Below are 26,315 nucleotides of genomic sequence, written 5' to 3'. Positions count from 1 at the left end.
TATATATATATATATATATATATATATATATATATATATATATATATAAATATATATATAAATATATATAATATATATATATATATATATATATATATATATATATATATATATATATATATATATATAATTAAAATAACTAAATAAATATCCCTCTTGAGACATTACAGTGCCCATACTGGAGAAAACACCCACTGATAAGTGAGGGGGGCTTGGGGTTGGTACAATAGTGGGAGAAATGAAACTACAGTTTGTGTTTCAACTGGCACAAACAGCTCTATGTTAGAAGCAATACCTTCACACATTTTTCTCATTCCTGGTTGCAAAAAGCAAAAACAGAATAATAATCAAATCAGAGAATGAATAATTAAACACACGATCAAACAGAAAGGACTCCTGAGATATGTTGTAATAGAATTATGTAGAAACAGGCTTTTAACTCCTTGTAAAAAGTGATATTTAAAGGTGCAATAGGAGATCTTTGAAAAAGCTGTTAGCCTGATAGCACTGAAAGCCTACATGAAAGTGCAAATCACTATCCAAAGCCACGACTCCTGAACGCATAAACAACATCGCCACAACACATCACATAACATTCACCAAAAGGAAGACTTTACAGTACTGTTAATAATTACAATTTAAAAATTAAAAAAGGTTAGTTTGTTTATGTTTGCCAACCATTCTCTGTCTGAACTGCATCTGTGAACGCAGCGATGACATAACCCTTGATGTGCCATTAGTTATTTTGACAGACAGGTAGGACAGCCCATTGTAATGTTCAGACTGAAAGATTTCAAAGAATTTTTAAATACATATAAATACACTTATATAAATAACAGGATGTGAAAAGACATTTAACCAGCATTACAAAAATTGTTTCTGAAGACAATTCCCTTATTGCACCTTTAACATATTTCAAACCCTCTAGTCCAGGAGTGCCCAAACTTTTTCGTATAAAGGACCAAAAACCAAATATCATTATGAGCCATGGGACGACGGTAAATATACCGAATTATAGTAAAGTTGCCATGGGTCATTTCCTTATTTATTTTTATAATCTTTAAAATATATAATAAAAAACATTACAAATCTAATTAACCAATCCAGTGTAACTTTTTAAAATGAAAACATAACATTGGAGTACAATGCTGAATACACTAGTCAAGCAGAATCTTTGCCTTGATTTGCTCAAAGTCTCTGTATTGTAATCTATCCATAAGGTAATGTCCTAAATCTAATTAATTTAGAATATTTATTTGAAACATTTGCTGTCAATTAGCTTTTAACAGAAAAAAAACAGAAAAAACCTAAAGACAGTTCCTAAAAATATCTCTAAACAGTCCACACCTTACTTCTCTTCTTAGATGAGATGGCAGGCCGAATCAAAAATTACTGTGGGCCTAGTTTGGGCATCTCTGCTCTAATTGTAGGCAGAATTATTAAGAGTAGTCTTGAGTATATAAAGTGCTTTATATATTTACATATTTCTTTTTAAAGAATGCATATATGAAACATTTTCTTTATAGTTTTGGAAATTCTGAGGAATTGCCTAAAAAAATTTACTTTTAAGGACTTTGATTCGGAATCTGACTGAAGGATTAACTACAGAAATAAATCAATCATTTATCAAAACTAATTTGTTCAGCACACAAAGGTAGCAGTGATGTGATAGAGACTGCAGCAGTGCATGCTGGGTATACCTGCGAGTCAGCATTAAGAGTGATGATCTCCTCCTCTGGGTCCAGCAGTTTGCAAGCGTAGGCAATGTTGATGGCAGTCTCTTGTTTATCTCCTGTTAGCACCCAGATCTGAAGACCGGCTTTCCTCAGAGAGGCGATGGTCTCGGGGACCCCATCTTGAAGTCTGTCCTCAATACCAGTTGCTCCTATTGAAAAAGACAGAAAGAAAGATTTACTTGTTACTTTACCTAAAAAAGTGAGTAAATTTGTTGCCTAAAGTTTTTTTTCTTCACTTTTTTCACACAATTCCCACATTTTTCTTAAAAACATAAACACATATTACATAATTCTGACTCTTGAAAAACAAAAACAAATTTATATATATATATATATATATATATATATATATATATATATATATATATATATATATATATATATATATATATAGTGGGGGAAATACGTTTTGAAAACGTCATGTTTTTTTTTGTGGGAACAATACTAATAATACTTACAGATGTAAATTACCTTTATAGCTAACTCTGGTACAACATGTCATGTTGTACATTGTCCCTGTATAAATAAATAAAATAACTGAATACTTCTAAAGAAGCTGCTGGAGTTAAGCTAGATTTTGGTAAAAGCCCAAACAATAAAAACATAAAAATAAAAATAAAAAGTACTGAACCACTGAAATGTATTTAATACTTTAAATAAAAGGCTTTTTTGGTGATGGCAGCTTAAAGACACCTCAGGGGTGTAAAAGAGTGTACAAATTTTGATAATTCTGTGGCTCCTGTCTATCAAATCTGATCTTTACTTTGTATTTTCTATTGGATTCAACTCAGGTAATTGGCTGGGCCATTCTACAGCTTGATTTTCTTTCTCTGAAACTTACTCTCTCTGCTTGAGAGTTTCCTTGGCAGAGTTTCGGATCATTTTCTTACTGTAATGTCCACTCTGGTTTTATCTTCATCATCTTGATAATGTAGATGTTGGACTGAAGCACCTGATATTAATTTACAATGACAAAGGGCAGAAATTTCGGGTTGCTGAATAACTACTGAGAGATTTCGGCTGCAGTCAGGACTTTCACTTATTTTCTACGCCTCTCTTTCTTTATGATCTCATACTTTTCCCTTGGGTAATTTCATTTTAGCACACATAACTTCATTTTTAAACTAACTCGGTTTTTTCTTTGCATATATGTATTTCCTTTGGTTATTCTAAACATTCAGTGAAAATTTCAAATCAATGGCATCTTTAGAAATATGTTTTCTGTGATGTGTTCAATAGTTGGGTCGAGGCAAACAACACACTTTTTTATGCCTCAAAGTTGGAATGAAATCGTAATTTATTCTTCTTATTTTTTATTTGTATATAGTAGTGCTTGCTATAAATGATGTATCTGTTCCCTTTATTATTTTGTAAAAACTCATTGCCCTCAGAATTGCCCTTTAATCAAATATCATAACCTTCTTTCCCCCTTGAAATGACTTTTCTTCACTTCTGGTAACATGGAATGCCTTTGGGAAAGGGCTATCAAGGGCTTTTTCTGCTCTGCCTTCATTCATCAATCTTTCTTCATTTTGTTAGCAACACCCATCTTCCAACAATCTAATCAGTTTGTATAGAACGAAATCAAGTACAGTCCTTTAATTTCTAATTTCAAATGGATGCGTCATGATACAGGAAAGAATGACAATCTTATCCTTCGTTTTATGGCAAATTAAAAATTAGGTGATCAAGAAGTTGATGATCTCTGCCACATTTCTAGTAAAGGGAAATGCATTTACAGCTTTTGCTTCAGCAATGCCTTTTAAAACCAGTTTAAACTCCTAATCCTAATGGTTAATGGTCAGATAACACAAAGCTGTATGTGTGTGAAGAAATGGCATGTGTATCATTATATTAGATCTGTGAAACAATCTCTTTTACATGAAGACACCACGCCATTAACACAACTCAACCCGATCTCGTCCCCTAGGGTGGGAATCACTTAATTTCAGCATAAATTGAAGTGTACATTTACGGAAGAAAACTCAATTGAGGAGTTTAGAAACAGGGCTGGCTGGTACAGAGAACTCGTCCCTATGTAATTCTACAGATATTTTTCATGTTCAAACACATTATCATGCAAAAAAGTATGTTAAAAAGGCATATTATGAGCCCTTTAACAGCAGGTGAAAACAAGTTCTTCAAAAGACGATTGCTTCAGGGACTATTATTACCCAAAAGTTGGAGGTTGGTTTCAAGTCGTAACGCAGACTCAAATAGCAGCTCCTCTCTCCTCTGTATGGCTGTTTCTGCCTCCAGGTGGCGCTGTAACCAACTAGCATATTCCTCCTTACTGAGCACCTGGAGGAAAAAACAACAACAACCATATCACGGGTTAGTAGGGCTACACAATATATCGTTTAAGCTTTGAAATCGCAATGTGTGCATCTGCAACAGTCACATCGCAAACTACACTGAAAAAAAAAAACATTCAGAGATGATTCATTGGATTTACAATTTTTTTAAAGTGGCTATAAACAATTAATTTGGGTTGAATTGAAACAAACTAATTAAGTTAAACTTTACTAAATTTAATGTGTTTGTTTAAATTCAACACATTTTTCACATTGTTTTTCAGTGTATGCAATGTTGAGTCTGGATTATAGTTGATCAAGAGCCACAAAACATAGTAGTCACAGCTCAGTTTAACCATAATAGAGTGATGGTTTATCATTTGCATTTGTTTTTAATGCCTGTGAATGAGCTGTTCAAGAGAGTTTAGATAAAGATTTATTGCATTTAATTATTTATATAAAATGTATATGATTTAAACTGTTAAAAAAATCTAAATAAAAAAAATACAAAACTCTAGTTTCAAGCCCTAATAAATCCAAGAACTTTTAGTTATTTGGATTATAGAAACAAGACAAAGTAAGCATTTTCTGCATTATTATTATTTAATTTCTGTATCTGAATACTTGTCCTGAAAATCATCAAATATTGATTTTCAAAGCATCTTGTGAAATATCAAAATTTTCTAATTTAGTGCAGACCTACTGGTCAATGCTGGGTAACTCAGATTCTGATCGTATAATGTAGATTACGATCTTGTTAGCATATATTATTACATATTTAAATACTTAATCAGATTTCAATTGCTGTACCTAATCAGATAACAGTAAATGTATTGACTACGAGTGTTATTTTAATTAACATTATTTATATTTCTTTTATTTTTCCATGACTGAATTAGTTATCTTTTTTAGCTTACTAACCTTCTACAGTTCCTTCACATCCACCAGTTTTTGTGCCGTTAGTAATTCAATGCTTTGCTTAATCCATTTCAAGTTGTCGATAACAAATGGATTCTCTTTCTAATTGTATTTTATATCAATATGCTACAAAATTAAATCAAATCTTAAATCTTATCCTGCTGCATTTCTTTCATCAAAAATACAGTACAAATTGTAAAATTTTGAATGTTACTGCACTATAAAAAAACTGTTCAAAAGTAGTTTATAATTTAATTTTAGAATTTTCTCCAGTTCCAGTCACATGTTCCTTCAGAAATCCCTCTAAAATTACTTAGAATTATTATTATTATTATTATTATTATTAATGGTAATAGTAATAAAAATAATAATGACAGGAGTAATAATTTTATTTGAAACTACATACAATAAGCATTTATTTAAAATTGTAATAAATATTTAACAGTTTAACTTTTTTTTTAACATTTAATAAATGCGCCTAGAAGAACAGAAAACGTTTAACCGGTAGTGTAAATCAATCAAAAACATCTAAAATGCTTTAGTCAAGATTACGTTACTAGCCACAATTTAGTCATGTAAAAAGGAAATATTCTCAGAAATCTACTTATGACTGAGATGATAACACAGTGGGTGTCATACTGTGGTACTTTTAAGAAGACAAAAAAAAAGAAAATAGCAGAAAGATGTGAAAAAAGCAAAGAAGAGGAAAAACACAAGTTATTCTGGTTGCTGGCTTAAAAAAACAAAAACGGGTGGAGAAAACAAAACTAACACAATAAAAGGCTTGTTAAACTTTAAGGAGCTCCATTTATGCATGAATTCACACTTAATTGTGTGAAAAATAATTGTATCCAAGCTGTTTAAAGCTTTCCTTCTGTTAAGGTGACTTCAGCTACAGAGGCAGTCAAGCGAGCCAAAAACAAGAATAAATAAATAAAAAAACATATATGAAGCATTAGATAAGAGCTAGAATTTATTGAATGATTCAAATAAATAAATAATAAATAAATAATAGTAAGGGCGTCATGGTGGGGCAGTGGGTAGCACAGCAAGAAGGTGGTTTGAGCCCCAGCTGGGTCAGTTGGTATTTCTGTGTGGAGTTTGCATGTTCTCCCTGTGTTGGCGTGGGTTTCCTCCGGGTGCTCCGGTTTCCCTCACAAGTCCAAAGACATGCAGAACAAGTGCATTGAATAAGCTAAATTGGCCGTAGTGTTTGTATGTGAATGCAGAAGTGTATGGGTGTTTCTCAGTGTGGGTTGTGGCTGGAAGAGCTTCCGCTGTGTAAAACATATGCTGGATATGTTGGCGGTTCATTCCGCTGTGGCGACCCCTGATCAATAAAGAAACTAAGTCGAAAAGAAAATGAATAAATGAAATCAAAGTAAACTTTTTTTTTTCTTTTGTGCAAAATCTTATCACATCATATGGCACTCAGACTAACACATGCAGCTCAGAACACGGAGTTATAAAGAGTGAGAGCATATATTACTATCCATAAGATATGGAGAGAGAAGGAGAGATGAGAAAGACGAACAGAGAGTGAGAAAGAAGCTTGTTGATCTGTCACACAGATCAGCACACTGGGAAAAAGCTCACATACTTGTAAACCATCTGTGCAAAAACACTTTTCTCAAGGCAAACACTTTGTTTTTTTGGTGCAGTAAGATAAACCCAAAAGTGGCAATGTGAAAACAAAAATTAGAGCTGGTAAACTACACAAAATTAAGTCATTACTTACTCAGTAACAAACTCTGTTTCCTTAGATTTACCGGATTTAATAGGCACCAATTTGAGTAAAATGACAATATTTGTCGTATTTTCTAAATTACAAATAATATAATATAATAAAATATAATAAAATATAATATAATAAAATATAATATAATAAAATATAATAATATAATATAATATAATATAAAATGCAGCTTTTTATTGTATTTTTTATTTCACAAAAAAAAAAAAAAAAAAAAAAAAACGTGTTATACATTTTTGACCTTACACAAAAATATGCAAATATCTAATTGTTACCTTTTTAGCGATACAGAGTGTCCTCAGACCATCTGCAGCATACAAATTTAAGTAGTTTTGGGTTTTATACAAGATTTTCCTTTGCCGCTTTCCTTTGCAATCATCTGCAATACAAAAACATAAACAAAAAAACATTAGACAATCCATCAAAATCTTTTAAACTAACATTACACACACATAGTGAGACAAACACACAGAGCAAAGCATGAACTAATCACTCTTCCAGGTTGGTTTTCTATGCTGCCGTTGTCATCTTCAACAAGGCCATTAGGTTTAATCAAGACGGTGGAGTGTTTTGACAGGTTGACTGGATAATCTGGCTACGGAGCGATTTGAGGTTTATCGCTCCTGTGTTATTGCTCGCTGCATTGCTTCCTGGCAGGAAAAGCAGAACAAACTGTTTGGGATGATCACTTCCCAACATGGAGGACTATCAGCCAAGACGAGGGGGCGAATGTGCCAAACCTCACATTTTCACTGAATGATTCATCACCACCCCTGCAAATGTGGGACGACTGGACCTGCTTTTCCAAAGACTGATGCACAGTCTCAGGTATTTAATGCTTTTAAAAATCGTGTAGGTTTATTAAATGCCCATATCATGTTCTGACATCACTCTCAAAACAGAAACAATCATCGTTGATCTAGTATTTAGAGGTGAAGTGTGTGATTTTAAACTTCTAGCAATAGAAATGTAGTGGTGAACACAGTGTGGGATGACCCATGAAACTTTTAGTATGTCAATGAGAGCTAAATTAAATTGAAAAAGAACATTTCAGCTCGATTATGATTAATGAACGATTTTTATATTCATTTTAATGCCCTTATAGTTTACTGACAGGTTTTGTACAGTAAATATGCTCACAATATTACAATTGACAAATTTTTCAATAAAGGGTGCACTACTTGATTTTAAAATAACTTAAGGAAACACACACTACTACTATCTATGATTATTCATTGAACATTACCAGTGAAAAACTGAATTTAAATAAAAATAACTAACTTTCGGAAACAAAATAAATTATTTTCAAATTTTTTTTACATTAAAAGTGCAACAACTTTAATCACATGGTAAACACAAAACCAAAGTCTCCATCTGGATCTTCTCCATGGGACTCGGCACTTGTAAACACTCGCTCTATCGGGCTTGTCGCTCTCCAACGGCTCTCAGCACCACCCACAATCATCACAACTACCAATCACACAGCTTGCTCTACGTGTTGTCATGAAGTGTAGTTACATTTTTGGAGTGGTGCGCGTGAATGTGACCGCACGAAGGCTGTGCCACACAGTATGCGTGCACTTGACGCAGAAGTATAAATCAGTCTTAACACAACAGGGTCACATGACTCCACACGTAGGGAAAGTAATGGGAAAAAATTCCTTTAAGTTATGAATGTCGATTTCGATTACTATTTGATTAATCGCTCATCTATAGTTATTGATGACTATGTTTCCTAAATAATCTAACAGACTAATGTTGGATCAAACAGGCAAGTCTTGTCTCAAAACTGAACGCCAAGCAGAACTAAAAATGAAGTGACAAACACAAAGCAACAAAACCTAAAAAAGGAACCCAATAGCTAAGAAACAACCAAACCAACCAACCAAAGCATAACAATACATGAAAAGCAAACCAAAACTAAAAAACAAACTAAATAAATAAAAAACTAAATCAAAACCCAAAAACAAAGTTTTCCAAATTCAAAAAAATGCCTGAAAATAAACACCAACAAAATGGAAATAAGTGGTTGCACTTTAAAATAAGCTTCAGTAAATGTATTTACTAACGTAACCATGAACAACACTTGCACAAAATTTATTAATCATAGATCAATATTTAATAATCATTAAAATAAAATTGTGCTAGTTAACAATTAAGTTAATGCTATGCCAGTTAACGAGAACTAACAACGAATGACTTTCATTACCTAACATTAACATAGATTAATAAATGCTGCAATCAATGTATAGTTCATGTTAGTAAATATATTAACTACAATTATCTACCTTTTTTGTAAAAAAAGAAATAAACCCAAACCAAAAACAAGAAAATAAATAAAACATAAGTAAAACCCCAAAGTATAATTAAATAAACAAACACAATAACAAACCAACTATACAAAAAACAAATGTAAAACAAATGCTGAATGTAATAAATAAAAACAACTCATGCCAACAAATCAAAAACCAATTTAATTCTAAAAAAAAAAAACAACAACAAATCAATTCTAAGCCAAAAGGAAGGCCTACAAACCAACAAAAGTCTAGACATTGCTGTAAAGGTCGATTGTACAACATTAACTCAGCTAAGGTTTAGAAATTTACCCAGAGGTGCGGCTGGTCGGCTACTGACCAAATACAAAAATTACGCACCAGTTTTACATTACTGAAAAACGGAAATGACTGCCATTCCCTCAAGCAAAACACAATGTCCCTTCTAACATTTGGAGCAACCCAAGAACATTTTTGTCCTTCATTTTAACATGTTACATAATGACTGGAAACAAGCAGGTACAGTTTTTCCAGGCCCAAGTCTATTTTTCCAAGTTTGGTCAAGACAGCTTTATGTCAGAGAAACTACAACTTCAATGTTACTACAGTTTATTGGTCAAAGACTGAAAACTGGCTGTTTTGTGCATTGTGCCATTAGACAAGCATGGCAAACGTCCCACATGCTTCTGAAAGAGGCTATTGTACCTTCAGTTGGTCTGCTTTGCTAATTGAAAGCCCACACCCATAGGTGAACAGCGACTCTGGATCCAAAGGTACAGAAATAAACACTGAGCATATGTGTCTGTGTGCACGTAACAGCCTGTAGTCTGTAGCGAAGCACAGCATGGGTGTGTATTTGCAGCATCATGTTAACATCATTGCATAGGCTGAACACCAATAAACCTAGAGTCTCTTTAAATATATTTCCAGACTGCCAAAAAAACATGGAGGAAAGAGGACATTATACAACTAATGGCAATGATGCAAGAAATACTTATGGTCCATAACAGCCAGAACAGCCAAAAAGAAAAAAGAAAAAAAGAAAAAGCCCTTCAAAAGATTAATCTTAATTTAATTCAAGTGTATCGCAAGCCTACGTTTGAGTGAAGGTTTCGGCCGTTAGATCGCCCCCTGGGGGCTGGCTGCAGTACAAGTCATAAAGCCCGCCTCCTCCGTGTTAATGAAGGAGACTTGAGCCCAAATAAAAAAAAATATTACACTTGCAATAAAATGTCCCGAAAGATAGTTCTGGTCGATTAAGGCACTGGTTATTGTGCTGAAATAGGTGCAGATCTTCATTTTTGTAAACAGTTTTTTTTTAGCAGTAATTTAATGCTGGGCGTGTCATCGTGATTGACAGTTTCTCAAAGCGCGGCGTCTGAGCTTCGGCAGGAGACTGAAGTAGACTGAAATGTTATTATTCGATTTCTGTGTTATTTTACCATGACAAAATGAGTTCAGCAGTAAACTATAGTTTCTGACATACATGATCCTGGTGGAAACACTGTTTATTCGCTAAGTTCAGGGCTTTTTTCGGGCTTTATTAGTTTGCTGATACACGCCTAGCCACCCAGATAGCAAAACACAGTTCCGGCTAGATTCTCGCCTGCCGGAGACTTATCTCTTAGAGCTCAGACTGACTAATGTTACCTCTGCTGGACCTACTCCGGATGCCTGGACTCACTACCCAATTCCAGCCCGAGTCAATCGAGCCAGATGCGGCGGCCGAGCGAGCCGGCGCTGCCGCATGCGAGCCGGAATCAGCCCGCGACGCCGCGAGTAAGTTATGCGCTGCGGCCTGGAGCTGGCGCGATTGAATATAAAAACCCCTCATATTTGTTGACGTTATTACATCCATTTGTGTTGATATGACAGCAAACGCATGCTGAGAAGTTCGGGGGGCGTAGTTGATTTTACATAAAGCGTTTGATTGGAAGCTCGACTCTGCTCATTTTCGCGGCTCCTCCTCTGGCTCCATCAGTCAATCCTTCTGCGCATGTCTGGCTCCAATTTCAGCAGTCTTTTGCGACAGTTTGTGCCCGTCAAGCAGGCGTTTTGCCCTCAAGGCGTTCAATGGGAAAAAGGGCTGTCGCGTCATCCATATTTTTTACAGTCATTGATTTAATTCTATAGGGCAGGGTATTAAACAGTGAAAAATCTTATAATGTACCCAAGACATGAAGGGAAAAAAAGTTACAAGTTGTATTGGGAGTAAAGCCTGATTTATACTTCTGCATCAAGTGACCGGCGTAACCCACGGCACATGCAACGCGCGTGGCTGTGCATTTATACTTCTGCGCGCTGTCTCTGTCGGTCTGCATTAACACTTCCGAAATGCTAGTTGGCAGTGAGGTGTAAACGTACCTCTGTGTCGAGTTTCTTCGCTGCTGTTTTGCTTCTACTGAACACTTCCGGGATGTACAAGTGGCTCAAACTCGCTCATTTTGAGGCAGGAACTGGCGGACATGCAACAACTTTAACTATGAGGTAAACACAAAACAAAACTTTCCATCCGGAGCTCCTTCACGGGACTCCACACTTGTAAACAATCGCTCGCGCCATTCGCGCAGCTCTCGGTCCCACCCAGACTCGTCAGCGCTACCAAGCCGACCAATCACAGAGCTAACATTACGCGTCGTTGCGACGTGTAGTTAAATTTTTTGAGAGGTGCACGTCAGTAACTGCGACGGCCACGGCGAAGTGCTAAGCGTCAGCGCCGTAGCATACGCCGGTGTTTGACGCAGAAGTATAAATCAGCCTTAACAGTAAAGATGTCTTACTGTATTGCATACCCATCAACATTTCTGTCTTTCCCGGGATTGTCCTGTATTTTACAATTCTATCCCGCTATCATCCATGAAGGTATTTTCCTGTATTTTTAATCTTTCTGTAAAGGGTGGCAATAAACTATTCGCAAAACATACCCCCGAACCACCCAGTGTCACCCCTTGCTCTTAAATGTGAATCTGTTTTGTGCTTTCATTTTATTTAGGCATCAGAACACCTTGAAAAAAATATAATGACGAATTCCCTTCATTTGCATTTTAGGGGCGGTCACCACTTTTATGCAATCCTCAAAACAGTTCATGTAGCGGTGCGTGACTGTCAGAAGCAGTTTGGTAAGTTTTCTTTTAAAAACACAGCTAATTTAGTCTTAAATGAGCATAAAAAAATTTGCAAAGCAATCGAATGCTTTTATTATAGAGCTGTGAATTTTTAAAGTGACACCGCAGTTATTTTATGTAATTAAATAAAAAAAAAATCTAAATGAGAGTTTCACTGGCTGCTCTTAAATCAGCTCTAGATAAAGATGTTAAGTAATTTTTTTTTAAAGATGTTAAACAGTTTTTAAGCATGTTTATATGATTCGTTTATCTTCAAAACACAAATTAAGATATTTTAGATGAAATCTAAAAGCTCTCTAATCTTATGTAGACAGAAATGGTCCCAATACATCTAGAGTCCAGAAAAGACAACATAAATGCAGTCAAAACAACACTTTTAAAGGAAAAATAAAAAATAATACTGCAAAAACAACTTTAAAAGACGTGAGAATAAAGCAGAGTTTTTCTATCCAATGAGTCAAAGAGAACAAAATAGTGACTTCTTGATTAACTGGCACCAAATATCAACAATAAAGATGGATTTTGCTGCGATATGAGAAGCTGCGGGAAACTTTTCATTATTTAATAGACGACTTGCGCTTCAGAAGACGATGCTGATCCGCAATGAAAATGTGGTGACGCTTGAAGACGTGAGACGCTGAACACAGACGCTCTTGACAGTTTTGGAGGCAATTAATGATATAATAACAGTAATACTGAAATGGTTAAAGCGTTTTACAATGACCAAAACAACATTTCAGATGTTTTACAATGTGCTCAGCCTGCTGGTTTATCATTTCACACACATTTTTATCATCACATGATCTCTTATAACAATAATCACATGACCTTTTTTAACGCACATACTGGAATTTGTTTGGTAAAAGTGTTTCCATCGCAGTTTATGCGCATCTTTTCTTATCAAATAAAAAGGTTTATCCTACTCAGTTATGCACATACAATTTGTATGCGCATTTTCAAAATTTATGCACATCTTGGCATTTCCATAAACTGATTTTTTTTAATGTGCATATCCAAAATGCGCATAAAATAGGAGAATGAATACGTAGCTAGTTTCAGGCTCCTTTTCAGGATTTTAAAAATCTCCTAGGTGAGAGAGCTCCTGGATTTCAAACAACATAAGAGTGAGTAATTAAAGAGAAAAACAAAAATTATATTATCATTTACTTGTTTCAAACCCCTTTGAGTTTTTTCCTTTGTAAACAAAAATAGAAGGTATTTTGAATGAAGCTGGAAACCAAAAGCATTTGTTTTTTCAACTAAGAAAGTCAATGGTTACAGGTTTTCAGCTTTCTTCAAAGTATCTTCTTTTTGTTCAACAGAAGAAAGGAACTCAAACAGGTTTGTAAGCACTTGAAGATGAGTATACAGGGAGTACATTTGCATATTTAAGTAAACAATCGCTTTAATAAATGAATAAATATTTATGAGTGAACTAATCCTTTATTGAATTTAAATTTGGTGAAAAAACCCTGATTTTGGAAAACAAGATGAAAGGTCTGCCAAATATTAGCCAATCCTGAATCCAGAAAACGTTTTCTACACAACGAAGTATGACGCAAAACAAGAACGTTGGCATATTTCTGCTTTTTAAGCATCTGGAACTGCTGTGAGTTATGATAAATCACTGCCGTTTGTAATCAGCATACTAACAATGGAAAAAAAAACAGTTTTCCTCAAAAGAGAAAGTTCAAAAAACCAGTAGCCTCAGTTTCTCTCTCTCTCCCTTTCCCTGTTGACATTTAGATATAAAGTGCAGTGCTGTGTATGTAGCGCTTCTGTTCAGTCATTTAAGTACACAGCATTAGAGAAATCAGCCACTGGAGCTCTTTCTTGTGCCTGGAATACTAACAAGCCAGTCAACCTGGGCCATTAGGATAGTTTATAACCACTAAAACCCTTGAACACATCCAAGAGCCAAAAACAATCTGGAGACCGTCCAGCAGATGTTTGGGTGAAGGGGACATATTGCCCTTGCCATGCTGAGTATGTAAGTATCAAATGTGTATCGGCATAGATCAACAGTGCACATCGAAAACCGGCAACCACTTTAAAGACATTTGCTGAAAAATCACACTTTCTGCTCTGAGTTTAGAGTCACCAGTCAAGGCTATTTTATTAATCAACTACCACGACTGAAATTACAGGTAAATGAAAAACTCAATGATGCTAACAACAGTCACAGAAAACTTTATGATGCATACAACAGCCTGAAAAAAAATAATAAAAAAAAATCAGTCAAGCGCATGTTTCTATAGAACCAATGGTTTGAACATTATTGATAGCAATTATATAGACACTGGCTTCTGCACTGGCAGCACAGTGGCTCTGTCACCTCACAGCAAGAAAGTTGCTGGTTTGAGTCCCAGTTGGGTCAGTTGGCATTTCTGTGTGGAGTTTAAGTGTTCTCCAGATGTTTCCTCAGATGCTCTGGGTTTCCCAACAGTCCAAAGACATGTGCTAAATTGTGAATGTGAGTAATGCGAGTGTAAGTTTTGGTTTCATACATTCATTCACTTGTCGGCTTAGTCCCTTTATTAATATGGGGTCGCCACAGCGGAATGAACCGCCAACTTATCCAGCAAGTTTTTTACGCAGCGGACGCCCTTCCAGCCGAAACCCATCTCTGGGAAACATCCACACACACATTTACAACGGACAATTTAGCCTACCCAATTCACCTGTATCACATGTTTTTGGAGTGTGGGGGAAACCGGAGCAACCGGAGGAAACCCAGGCGAATGAAAGGAGAACATGCAAACTCCACACAAAAATGCCACCTGAGCCGAGCCTCGAACTAGCGACCTTCTTGCTGTGAGGCGACAGCAATTGCAATTAATACTGCGCCACTGCTTCGCCCCAGTTTTGGTTTCAACTGTTTTATTTTTTTTTTACTTTAATTTTATTTTCACTTTAAACATTATGCTTTGGTTTTAACTGGAAGTTAACTCTTCAAAACTATTATTAGGTTTGTGCAATTAATTGAAATCATACTGAAATCACGATTTGAACGTTACAGAATGTTTTTTCTGCAGTATGCTATTTGAATAAATTATAATGCAACAGACCCAAAAAGAATGCGAGAAGAGGAGACTGGGCTTAATGACAAATATCCTGCATAAACAAAGATGATGAGTTCAGCACGGGGAGAGTTGGTGCCCAAATGTACCGCAGAACCAGGTAATATGCAAGATCTGTCAGTAAGTAACTTATGTCTAAAAGCATGTGGAAAGCATGAGGCAATTCGCTTCCTTCAACACGCTTTGCGCTTGTACTCCTTTGTCATTGCTCGGCAACCATCAACCGTTTTCTCAAAGGATGACAAACTAACAAAACATTGCTGCAGCTCTGATACAACTTTTATTTATGGAGAAAATGAAAAAGCACTGCAGATGTTCTGTGTCTGTCTGAGGTAATTTGTCTACTGAAATGTGTATATTCCATACAAAGTATGAGGCTGATCGGTCAGTTATGGTTACGTGACCCCCTCCATTGGAAATAACGGACTTGTTTATGCAAAAGACGTAACATGTCAACGGCCTATTTCACAGCAGTTTCACAAGGTCTATAAAATGTGCATGCAAAAAAAGAATAAATAAGTGAATATACAGAAAAGTACACACAACTAGAAATGTGTTCAAGCAGAAAATTAAAGCATTATGCAGAGTTTAGACTGCATGATTTTAGCCCCGATTTTGACCAACAGGTTTTGAAAAATCGCAGACAAATGCCTGAAATCACATGCATTCATGCGATTTAAAATCACACTGTATAAACTATCAAAGATGCGATCTGAGAGAATCGCAGATGAGTCGTCAACACCCGTCAGATATTCAAATCATGCAGCGTGAAATGTGTTCTGATTAAAAAATACCATCATATATTAGATCCCATTATAGCACTTAAGTTCGGTCTATTTGGACTCAAGAATTGAAGGAAAAAAATATTTAAAAACTCAGCAGGAGCGCCCGTGTGTGTTTGACATGCAATTTGAGCAATATCACAACTGGGTGAAAAAAAAATGGAAAGAAGAAATTGCTACTTCCCATCAAAACCCAGGTGAGCAAAAATAAGTAGTGTGAAACCACCTGTCGCTGATCCATCTTGAAGTAAACAAAGCATCGACCAAACGCTACCCCAGATAGTCATGAAGTGTGAAAACATCTGTGATGCGACTACTTTGAAAATCGTGTAGTCTGATCTTGACATTACTTCAGTTTGACAAACACATTAGTCTATTTATTTGTTTTGCCAAAAGTCTGTTCTACAGAAAATTTGTTACCCCTTTACTAGGTGATTTTTATTTATTTTTTGCCATATGTCTGTTTTAGAGACATATTACAGGTCTTTAATAAAGATCTAACTGCTTTGTTAATGTTTCAGATTCACAGTGTTAAATGTCTGTGTGTGACAAAATTGTGATTAAATCGTGATTATTTATGTTGCCTGTCGCACAGCCCTATAAACTATTATTACTAAAAATAAAACTAAAACTAAATACAACTTAATAGAAATGTGTTCACCTAAATAAAACACACTCAACTGTAAATTATAGCAAATTAAAAAAATAATAGTGAACAAAATAATTAAAAATACAACACTAAATGACTTTGTAGCCATCTGCCTTTCACTGTCTAGGAGATATATAAACATATGTATCCAAAATCAGGTGATTTTTGCCCATTTGGCTGTCAGCCATTATTCATTAACTCTGCTGGAACAGGCAGTCTAACTGGGGCATGGAAAAGAAAACACAGACTTCATTAAAACTTTAGCATGATCAACAAGCGTTCTAAAGCATAATCAACACTGAACATCAAAATAAACCAAGCAGAATATTTGATTCATTTCATTCGGGGGAAGGACTGACAGCATGCCAGACTTCTGTTCATCTGAAGGCCAAAAAGAAGAATAATTCAAATGCTTCGGATGGTCAAAATTACAGCTGGTGAAAAAGTGTTTTAGAGATGGCTCAAAAGTCTACAAGATGGATTGGAGCAAAACTCAGAACAGAGGTTCAATAAGACTGTTTTCTCCCAACGAGATGAATATTTTCTTCTAAGATGTTATGATGCTATTTTATGATGTTTTGATGACCAGACTGACAAAAATATCACATATTCATATTGCATCGCAAATATTAGAGATCTTTAAATAGACAGGCGTTTTTTTAAGATTTGGCAAACTTTTAGCAGCCAAGAACACATAAAACTGACAGTACGAACTTAACATAATTATTCAAATCATCCAAAACTATCCAAAAAAATAAACACATCACATTGACAGTAATGAAGAAACACCACCAATAATAATAATAATAATAATAATAATAATAATAATAATAATAATAATAATACAGTGGCCCCTCGTTATTTGTGCGAGTTGATTTACCCGCAATAGGCCACGAAAGCCACAAAGTAGTCCGCTTTATTAGAGATGTTTTCAGGCTGTTAAACCCATCACTATACAGTTTTCTCAGACAGACATTAACATTTTCACACTTTTCTCTCTTGTTTAAACACTATCAAAGTTAAAAATTTTGTAGAAAACTAAGTCCAGCTTTAACAGAATGAAACTAAAGATCAAAACCTGGGCACAATCCCAATTCTACCTCTTAGCGCTTCCCCTCGTTTTGCGTTTCACGTGAAGCGGTAGGGGTGTCCCAATTCTCTTCAGCTAGGCCTAAGGGGAAGGGGTAGATACCTCTTCAAACTAAGAAAATTTCCCAAAATACACCATTTACAACAGCAGAATGGCTGCACCTGCAAGTCATGAGATGCTCAAATTAGGTTTTTTTGTCATTATTACGAATTTTTACAACAAACAAGCATTTGTTTTAATAAATTCATAATTGCGTTCAGGTTTTACCGTCATGCTTTAAAAAATAAAAACCGCTAAATTTCACTATCTATAATCCCAAATAATAACACCTGTATAGCAGTCCTGCAGCATTCTGTCACTCGATGACACTCGAATATCCTGTCAGAAAAGTATAGAGGCTGGGAATGATTTTTTTACAGTGTCTGGTATAATGTTAACGTTGTTTTCGTGTGATTACATGGATGAATATGGCCACTCTAATCCACCCGTGTGCTTACCCTGAAACAAACCTATGTTTACAATTCAAAAAAAGCATAGCGCTGTGTGGCACGGCGTGGCACAGTGCATCCGATGTGCAACCCCCTTTACTATGGTCGTGCTGCGGACAGTTACAACTCATTTTGGAACTCACACTCCTAGTGATCGAATATTTATGTTAAATTGGCAAGCTTAATGCATTCTGTACTGTACAGGAGACATAGAGGAGAATTATTGACAAAGGTCTACAGCCAATCAGGACGCAGAACACAATGAAGAGGTATCCCAAACTCTAAACTCCACAAATGTATCATGAAGACATTTAAAACATTAATACTAACATACCTGTAGCTGGCCTGATCAAATCCATGATAACCGAATCGGCACCCTTAGTGTAGACTGTGATCTGTTCAGTCAGCGGATGCTTAACCACCACCGACATCCTCTTTCTTGTAGAGTCAAACCCCAAGGTGTGCAGAAGCTCGAAGCTCAACTTTCCCAAATGTGGAAGTTCAACCGTCACCTGATCAGGCAAACGACCAACGAGAGCGCATTTATAAGCCCGAGCTGCATAAACCAGAGCGGCTTCGTCCGGAGACTCAGCTTCAAACCTGAGTTCACATTCATCCTGAGCCAAAGCTTTAGATTTATCGAAGTTTGGCGGGACGGGGCTGAAAGCATGCTGTAGGTCATGTTCCTGCCGCTTCTCCTCATTTAGTTTGGTGAGCGTGTTTTCAGCTGACGGGGAGGACAGCATGCTGCAACCCAGTTTATGTGAGGATGAGCGGTTGGTGGCCAGACTGGAGGAGCTGCTGCTGTTGGAGCCGGAGGTCAAGCGGCTCGGAGTGAAGCGCTTGATGAAGTCCTCGATCGTCTTCACTGGAGACTTCAGCTCGAAGCGACGCACCTGAAAGAGATGCAAGGGTAAGCTGTCAAAACCGAAGTGCTTGAATATGTGTGCTTGATTTATGATTGTGATGATGTGTTGGTTTAGCAGCAGGGTCATTATAGATAGACAAAACTAAAAATTTAAACTTTTACAATGTATAAAAAGAAATGTATTTTAAGAGTGGTTTTATTAGCAGGGTTGATTTAGCTACCTAAAATTAAAGACTAAAAATGTAACATCCATCCATCCATCCGTCCGTCTATCTATCTGTCTGTCTGTCTATAACAGAATTTATTGCTGGCATATAACATTTCTTATAGCTGCAATATTAAATATGTTATATCTGGTTATTCAATGTTTTTATTATAGTGTAGTATAATAAAAAAATCAAAATGGAAATAAAGTGAATAAAACTACAATAAAAGGTCTGACAACATTTCTTCCAAATACAGTTAAAAACAAATCTGAAAATTACAATCAATGAAAACAACACGTTTTCATTTGTTGTCATTTGGAATCAGGGTAATTGCTGATAAAAATATAAGAATAATAATCTAAATACAAATATAAACTCTAAAAACATGGGACTGTTTTATTTTGATGTATTTTTATTTGCCATTTGAAAAAAAAAGTAATCTGTAGTTTCCAGAATGAAATGAAAACAGCATTTTACTCAACTATAAATCTGAGAAATGCAAAGTTCATTGTTATAGCTGTAAAAAGTTCTCCAACACAAAGAACACGAGAAGTATTTAAACAGTGGCCTAGTCAAAATAATGGTATGGCTCATGAAGTCACCCTACTAATTCTCCACATAAACTTCATTCACTCCTACTGAATAAAATCTATTAATTGGGGGAAAAATCTTTTAGAAACGCAATTAGAGAATGGAGAAATTACAGCAGAACTTTCAGTTGGCCTCATTATCACTAAATACACTAAATTATCATCAAATGAAAAGCACTCCATTCAAGCTCTGACTTGTATGATAAGGATGGGGGTTAGTCTTAGATTGCAGCTTCTGCCAAATCCTCCATACACACTTGTAAAAAGTATTCAGGTCATAACCTAATGCTGGAAAGACACCAGACAGAGTGGAATTTGGGGGAAGCTCAAAAAACTAACAGGTCAAGATTACACACTAAAGAACAGGCCACACATCTTCAACAGAAACAGGAAGCTGCTCCTACACAAATAGAAGAAATCGACCACAGGAAACGGCACAGCCCACACACGAGACAAAAAGAATTGTGTGACTAGAGATGCTTAAATCTAATTTTTAAACCATCGTCTATGACTAACAATGCATTACAGCATACAGTAAAAAATAAAAGTTTCTGAAGAAAACTACTCATTATGGTGAGTGGGAGTGTTAGTTATTGCAGACTAAATCTGAAAATTTAGTCCATAATTCTCGCACGTTAAAAAATAAGCTGGACCTCACATTGTGTAAATCATTTTGACACTTCTTCCGAAACCTTCGTTCAACATAAAAAAATAGAATCAGGTTAGTTTTTTCCACTTTCTACATCCAAAAAAGAGCTTTGAAAAGTGTTTTGACAGTTCACAACCACCGTACAAGCATAAGCGAAATATGGAATACCGTCATTTGAGCCACAGATAACTTTATGACAAACACAGTGCATTACAACATCGATGCTATAAAAACAACCTTGTGAAATTCAAAAAAGTCACATTAAGCTTTCACAGGAAGTTTTTCGTTGACTTTAAAACTCTAGCTGTGCACAGAGCTCATTATCGACATAAAATGGTAAACCTCAATTGCAGAAAATGTATGGTGATAGTTCTTCTGCATAGCTTGTACACAGACATCACATTTTTTTTGGATGGACATTATATATAATCTTCTACATATTCATATATAATGTCCGGCCATACACAACTCCCTTACTTTTCTGATTTTGATTGTAATGCAATAATGTGCAACTTCTGTAAAGCTGCTTTGAAACAGTAATTATTGTGAGAAGCGCTATACAAATAAATTGAATTCAAATGGATTGAATACCTTCTGCCGGGGTTGATTTGGTGAAGAAACAACCACAGTGTTGCAGATAGTGAGAGCGATGAAGAAGTCGAAGACGTCACACAGGTCAGGCGGGATCTGATTCAAGGACTGACTGTGAAAACGCATGAACTCCATCTGACTGCTACACTCATTCACCTTATCCATCAGCTGGGGATCCGGAGTAATGTCCTTCTCCTGTCGAAACAGACAAACACAATTTTTTAATTCAATCAAACATACAGTTACTGAGCTTAAAGAGACAGTTCATCAAAAAATTAAATTCTACACTCCATTTAGTGAAGATATATTGAAGTTAGAAAGATATATTGAAGAATGTTGAAAATGGGTAGCCATTGACTTCAATAGTAAAAAAATATATATAATGACAGTCCGTGAATACAGCTCTTCAAAATTCCTCATAATATCTCAAGATTTACTTCAATTGAAGTAAAAAAAAAAACTAAAGCTAAAAAGAGGAGGGTATTTTTTTTTTGGTTAATCTATCCTTTTCTGGTGGACTGGAAGTGTTTGCTGACCATGGGGCTGCTGAAGGCAGTGTGTTTGGATAGAATGCTGGCCCGTTTGGCTTCAGCTCTGCTCCCGGTGCGGCGGTGAGATTTGGTGCTTTGTGATCGCAACACCACTTTTCCGCTCTGGTGGCTGGCAACGCTGTCCCGCCGTGGAAGAGTCCCACCATGAGATGTGCAGTCCTCCTCCTCTGACTCCACCTCCTGGTACATAGCAATTCTTCTTGCTGTGGAAAGACACAATGTTAGCTTCAGTTTCACTTTTGGTCGATAACTGGAAGCTTCTTGAAAGACTTTTGTCCCATTTTCTTTTTACTAGTCCATTTTCTAAGATGTCCATTTGGGGTAGTGTGAATATTCAATAGTATACACATTTAGAATTAAAGCATATATTTATTATTTATAAATGCTGTCAATGTAGTACAGTAATTTAGAAACTAAAGCGATAACATACATGTAAGATCACTTTATAAAGCTGCAATTATTTAAGAAAAAGTAAAAAGAGCAATGTTGCTAAACAATTAAGTTTATAACTATGTTTTATAAAATATAAAAAAACAACAGTATTTGATACAATGATTGAAAGAAAATCAAACAGGTTTTAAAGAAGTGAAGGTGGAGGGAATTTTAATTTTTGAATGAACTAACCGTTTAATGGGCACCTATTTTACCCCTTTTTCAAAATTTTAAGTAAGTCTTGTGTCTCCAGAATGTGTCTTTAAAGTTTCAGCTCAAAACATCCATCAGATTATCTATTATAGCTTTTAGAATATTGGATTTTCTGCTCTGAACAACCATGTAGCTGTTTTTGTTTCCTGTGCATTTAATGCTAGTTCTTCCCACCCACCGTTCCCACTTGTGTGCCTCAATCTCCGCCTTGGCTGCATCAGATAAACAGCACATTGCCAAACATAAAGAAAGCAGATCTCTTGTAACTTTTGTAAGAAACACTACAGTAAGAGTCACACACAATGGTGTTACAAAGTTCACGCATAGACAAACACACACACAGTGCATGCGCCTACCTTTTAACTGTTGTTGCACTGCAAATGTGACAGGATACATGTTAATATCCACTGCTGTATGGATATCCATTACGTTAATGTAAAAAAAAACTGATTTAATGTCCAAAAACTGGGATTGAAGCCTCTTCTTTTATAATTGTACTGACACTATGCAGCTGTGGTGATAAAGTAAAGAAGGTAAAATCGCTGTAATTCATTACAAACAAGCGTTTTCAATTTGTAAAACTCATTCATGATTATATTTGATAATAATTGATGATCACAGCAAGCCAGACAGATCTTTTTTTCGCAGTTGCTTTGGGCACGTCCGGTCTTGTTGATATGATAATATGTGTTACTACAGAGATATGTTAATACGAGGCTGTCAATCAATTCGGTGGGCGGGAAATCCGCATGCCTACATCACGTTGCAGTGGGCATCAAAATGGGAAGGATCTGGATCCTATTTTATAGTCAGGAAATAAAAAAAAAATACTTACTGTCTTTATATCACCCCAATATGAAAGTGGACACTATACCTACACACACATCTGTACAAACAGCTTACAAAACAGCTCATTATAGGTGCCCTTTAAGTGTCATTACTGTCACTTTTATTCAATTCAATTAGTCTGTGCTAAATAAAAACATTACTAGTGTCTCAATGATCTTCATTTGGGGGCATTTTATATATGACATTAATTGTAATCAGTGCAATTAATAACACTAATTGGCTAAATGAATTATAAAACTCTAATTTCACATTGACTGACAGCCCTCATTTACAGAGGACTGCTGTTGTGTGCACAAAATGAAAATGACACTGCAAGCACTAACCATTGGCATCATGCGAGTACTCAACTCCTGCCACAGTACAGCGGCGAAACACCATCTTGTTTTCTGTGAGCGTTCCGGTCTTATCAGAGAAAATGTACTGCATCTGGCCCAGGTCTTCTGTGATATTTAGAGCCCTGCACTGCAGGTGAGAGTCTGTTTCCTCATCGTAAAGCTCCAAGTCCTGATGGATGAAGTACACCTGGCATATCTTCACTATTTCAATGGAAACAAACAGCGAGATTGGGATCAACACCTGCAACAAGGAGAGAAAGAGAAAAAAGAAAGGTTTGGTGTAAAACCATGCAGGGTCATCATTTCTACCAGAAGCTCTACAACAAATGGAAAAAAAAATCAAAAACAAAACTAATTAAAATCTACAACATTTAGATTTATTATGCATTAAATGTGCCATGGAGTGCATTGATTAGATGTGTTAACTTGTTCTCTGATATCTACATATTTTGTGGCTTAGGTAAATGCAAAAAAAAGGGGAAAAAAATGCCAAAGAATTTATAAACACAGGAATTACCCATAAAATAGAAAGCTCAGTTTTGACTATATTTGAAATGGTCATGAATATTATCAGACCCCCTTGTTTTTCTTTTTTTTTTTGTGATTGTTTGCGATAAAAACAACTGTTTTAATAGTGGTAATTCCTCGAAATTTGCAAACAATTTTGCAAGTAAAAATCTATATGCTAAAATATAAAAAAATTCTAAGAAATTATATATATATATATATATATATATATATATATATATATATATATATATATATATATATATTAAACAATATATTATTAGGTAGCCTACTCAGTTAGGTGTGCAATCTGACACAATTAAATAAATCATGAAAATAAAGCATCTTTATTTTGGTATCTTATCAAGACCTAAAAACAAATGTCATGACCTAAAACGGTCATGTCCAGCCGCCGTCATCCGTGAACCAATCTCCAACATTGTAAGCTGCTTCCTTTTCTGTCTGTTCCATTGCTCCGTTTGTTAGATGTTTGCTCACACATTCTTTTTAACTCTGACGTGTGTCAAACACAGGAAATGCCCAATTTGCATAGTGTTATTCACTCGATTTGCGCCACAGGATGTCTCATCCCATCTTTGCACTGACTTCACATGTAAATCTCTGGCACTTCATCAGCATCTGCTTACTGCACAGGCTGCAAATCAATTTTCCCCCACCTCTATGTAATGTAATGATTGTGAGGGCGCAGGTGAGATGTCATTTTTACGTCTATAACGTCTATAAGTCATGTAAAGCAATTATATGCAAACAGAAATAAATCTAATTTGACTTTATGTATTGGAATTGGATGTGTTTTACGAGATTATTTACATTTTTTTGGTGGTTATTTTGCATTTAAATTAAGAATTTAGCAAGAACGCAAAATCGCGAAAAACTAGGGGGTCTAATTAATAAGCTCAGCTCTAGTGCTTCGCAAGCTCATGTCAGTGCCTGATGCGCTCTCTCTCTCACAAGACAACACACACACACACACGCACACACACGCACACGCACACGCGCACACACACACGCACACACACACGCACACACACACGCACACACGCACACACAAAATATAATGTACTCATGTAAACATATAATGTAAACATGCATGTAGAGTATAATGTAAACATGCATGTAGAGTTGTATTTTGAAGCCGAAACATAAAACATAGCTAACGAAGAAAATTTCCCAACATACATGTTAAAATAACAAAAGATAAATGAAGTTAAATGAACCTTATGACTCTTTGGGTTGATACTGAATACATTTTTCTGTTTATCTCGCATTTTGCATCCTGACAATAAGTTGTGATGAGATGAGCTATTCCATGCCTGTCTGTATTAACTGAGAGCTATATAATGCCAGTCTTGTTTTCAAAATAAGAGCCTCACATACATAGTAAGTATAATGCAAGCTTGAATAAACTTAAAAATGATCATTGTTGTAATGTCCTTAGGAAACATAGTGGCCAATGAAAAGCTTCCTGAGGCTATTAGTGTTTCACAGATTTACCAGTTTTTCACTGGGATTTAACACTTACAGGATTTACACGAGAACAAGGAACTGATGTTGTTTGAGGCTCACAGTATATCATTTCATTGTAATGAACTATTATTATTATTCAGCTATGCTTGATTTTCATTCTATGGCACCTTCAAAGAATAAAAGCTATTCATAAGCCCCTTGTACCATCGCCCTCACAACACTTGTTATTCACCTGGAATACTATAATCATGGTGAGGAAGAGATAAATGGCTGAAACCACTGGAGATAATTCTGTTCCTTCTGGGCCCAGGACGTCAAAGACAGGCCTCTTATCTCCATACTGAAACATCCACAGGCCATGTCCTAGAAGGAGGATTCAGAAACACTTTACAGTATTAGGCATGTGAAATGGAATCATGGGTAATGTAATTCAAGACATACTGGAAATGCCCAAGAAATTGCTTACAGAAACCAAAACACTGCTTTCTCTAAATTGCATACTTAAATCAGATACATTTATCAACCACTGCATTTTCCATCATGGTCACAGGCATTAAAATAGAAGGATTTTTTGTAGTTGTAAATGCTATATGTATTAAATAACATTATCCTGTAATGGACATTACTGTATGCCTGCTCAATGTAATCTTGTTTTCTTTATTGGGTTTATTTTCTGATTTGGACACAAAAGATAAATCTAGCAGCGAAACAGCTTCTTGTTATGCAAGACGTTAAGAACTCAAAACAATAATTAATATTAGAAAATGTACATTTTAAAATGTTTTAACACCTTATTTGAAGCATTTGTTTTCAAATCTGCAGCATTTACTTCAAGGCTTCAGCTTGCT

The 26,315-nt window shown here is 35.6% G+C and overlaps 1 protein-coding gene across 1 annotated transcript in view; it reads right to left on the bottom strand.

The window, feature by feature from the left end:
- The window catches only part of atp10a (ATPase phospholipid transporting 10A), a 106,834-nt gene that overhangs the window by 34,243 nt on the left and 46,276 nt on the right, over positions 1-26,315 (bottom strand). The window contains exons 6-13 of the mRNA XM_690464.8: positions 25,700-25,830; positions 23,461-23,713; positions 21,629-21,846; positions 21,093-21,287; positions 18,523-19,084; positions 6,977-7,080; positions 3,911-4,037; positions 1,701-1,885 (exon numbers count right to left, since the gene is read on the bottom strand). Coding sequence (XP_695556.3) covers positions 1,701-1,885; positions 3,911-4,037; positions 6,977-7,080; positions 18,523-19,084; positions 21,093-21,287; positions 21,629-21,846; positions 23,461-23,713; positions 25,700-25,830 — 1,775 coding nt within the window. The remainder of the gene's footprint in view (positions 1-1,700; positions 1,886-3,910; positions 4,038-6,976; positions 7,081-18,522; positions 19,085-21,092; positions 21,288-21,628; positions 21,847-23,460; positions 23,714-25,699; positions 25,831-26,315) is intronic.

Source organism: Danio rerio, chromosome 6 (assembly GCF_049306965.1).
Source record: "Danio rerio strain Tuebingen ecotype United States chromosome 6, GRCz12tu, whole genome shotgun sequence".
NCBI classification, from domain to species: domain Eukaryota; kingdom Metazoa; phylum Chordata; class Actinopteri; order Cypriniformes; family Danionidae; genus Danio; species Danio rerio.
Note: the sequence above shows the minus strand (reverse complement) of the source record. Positions and strands in the feature narration are given on the sequence as shown.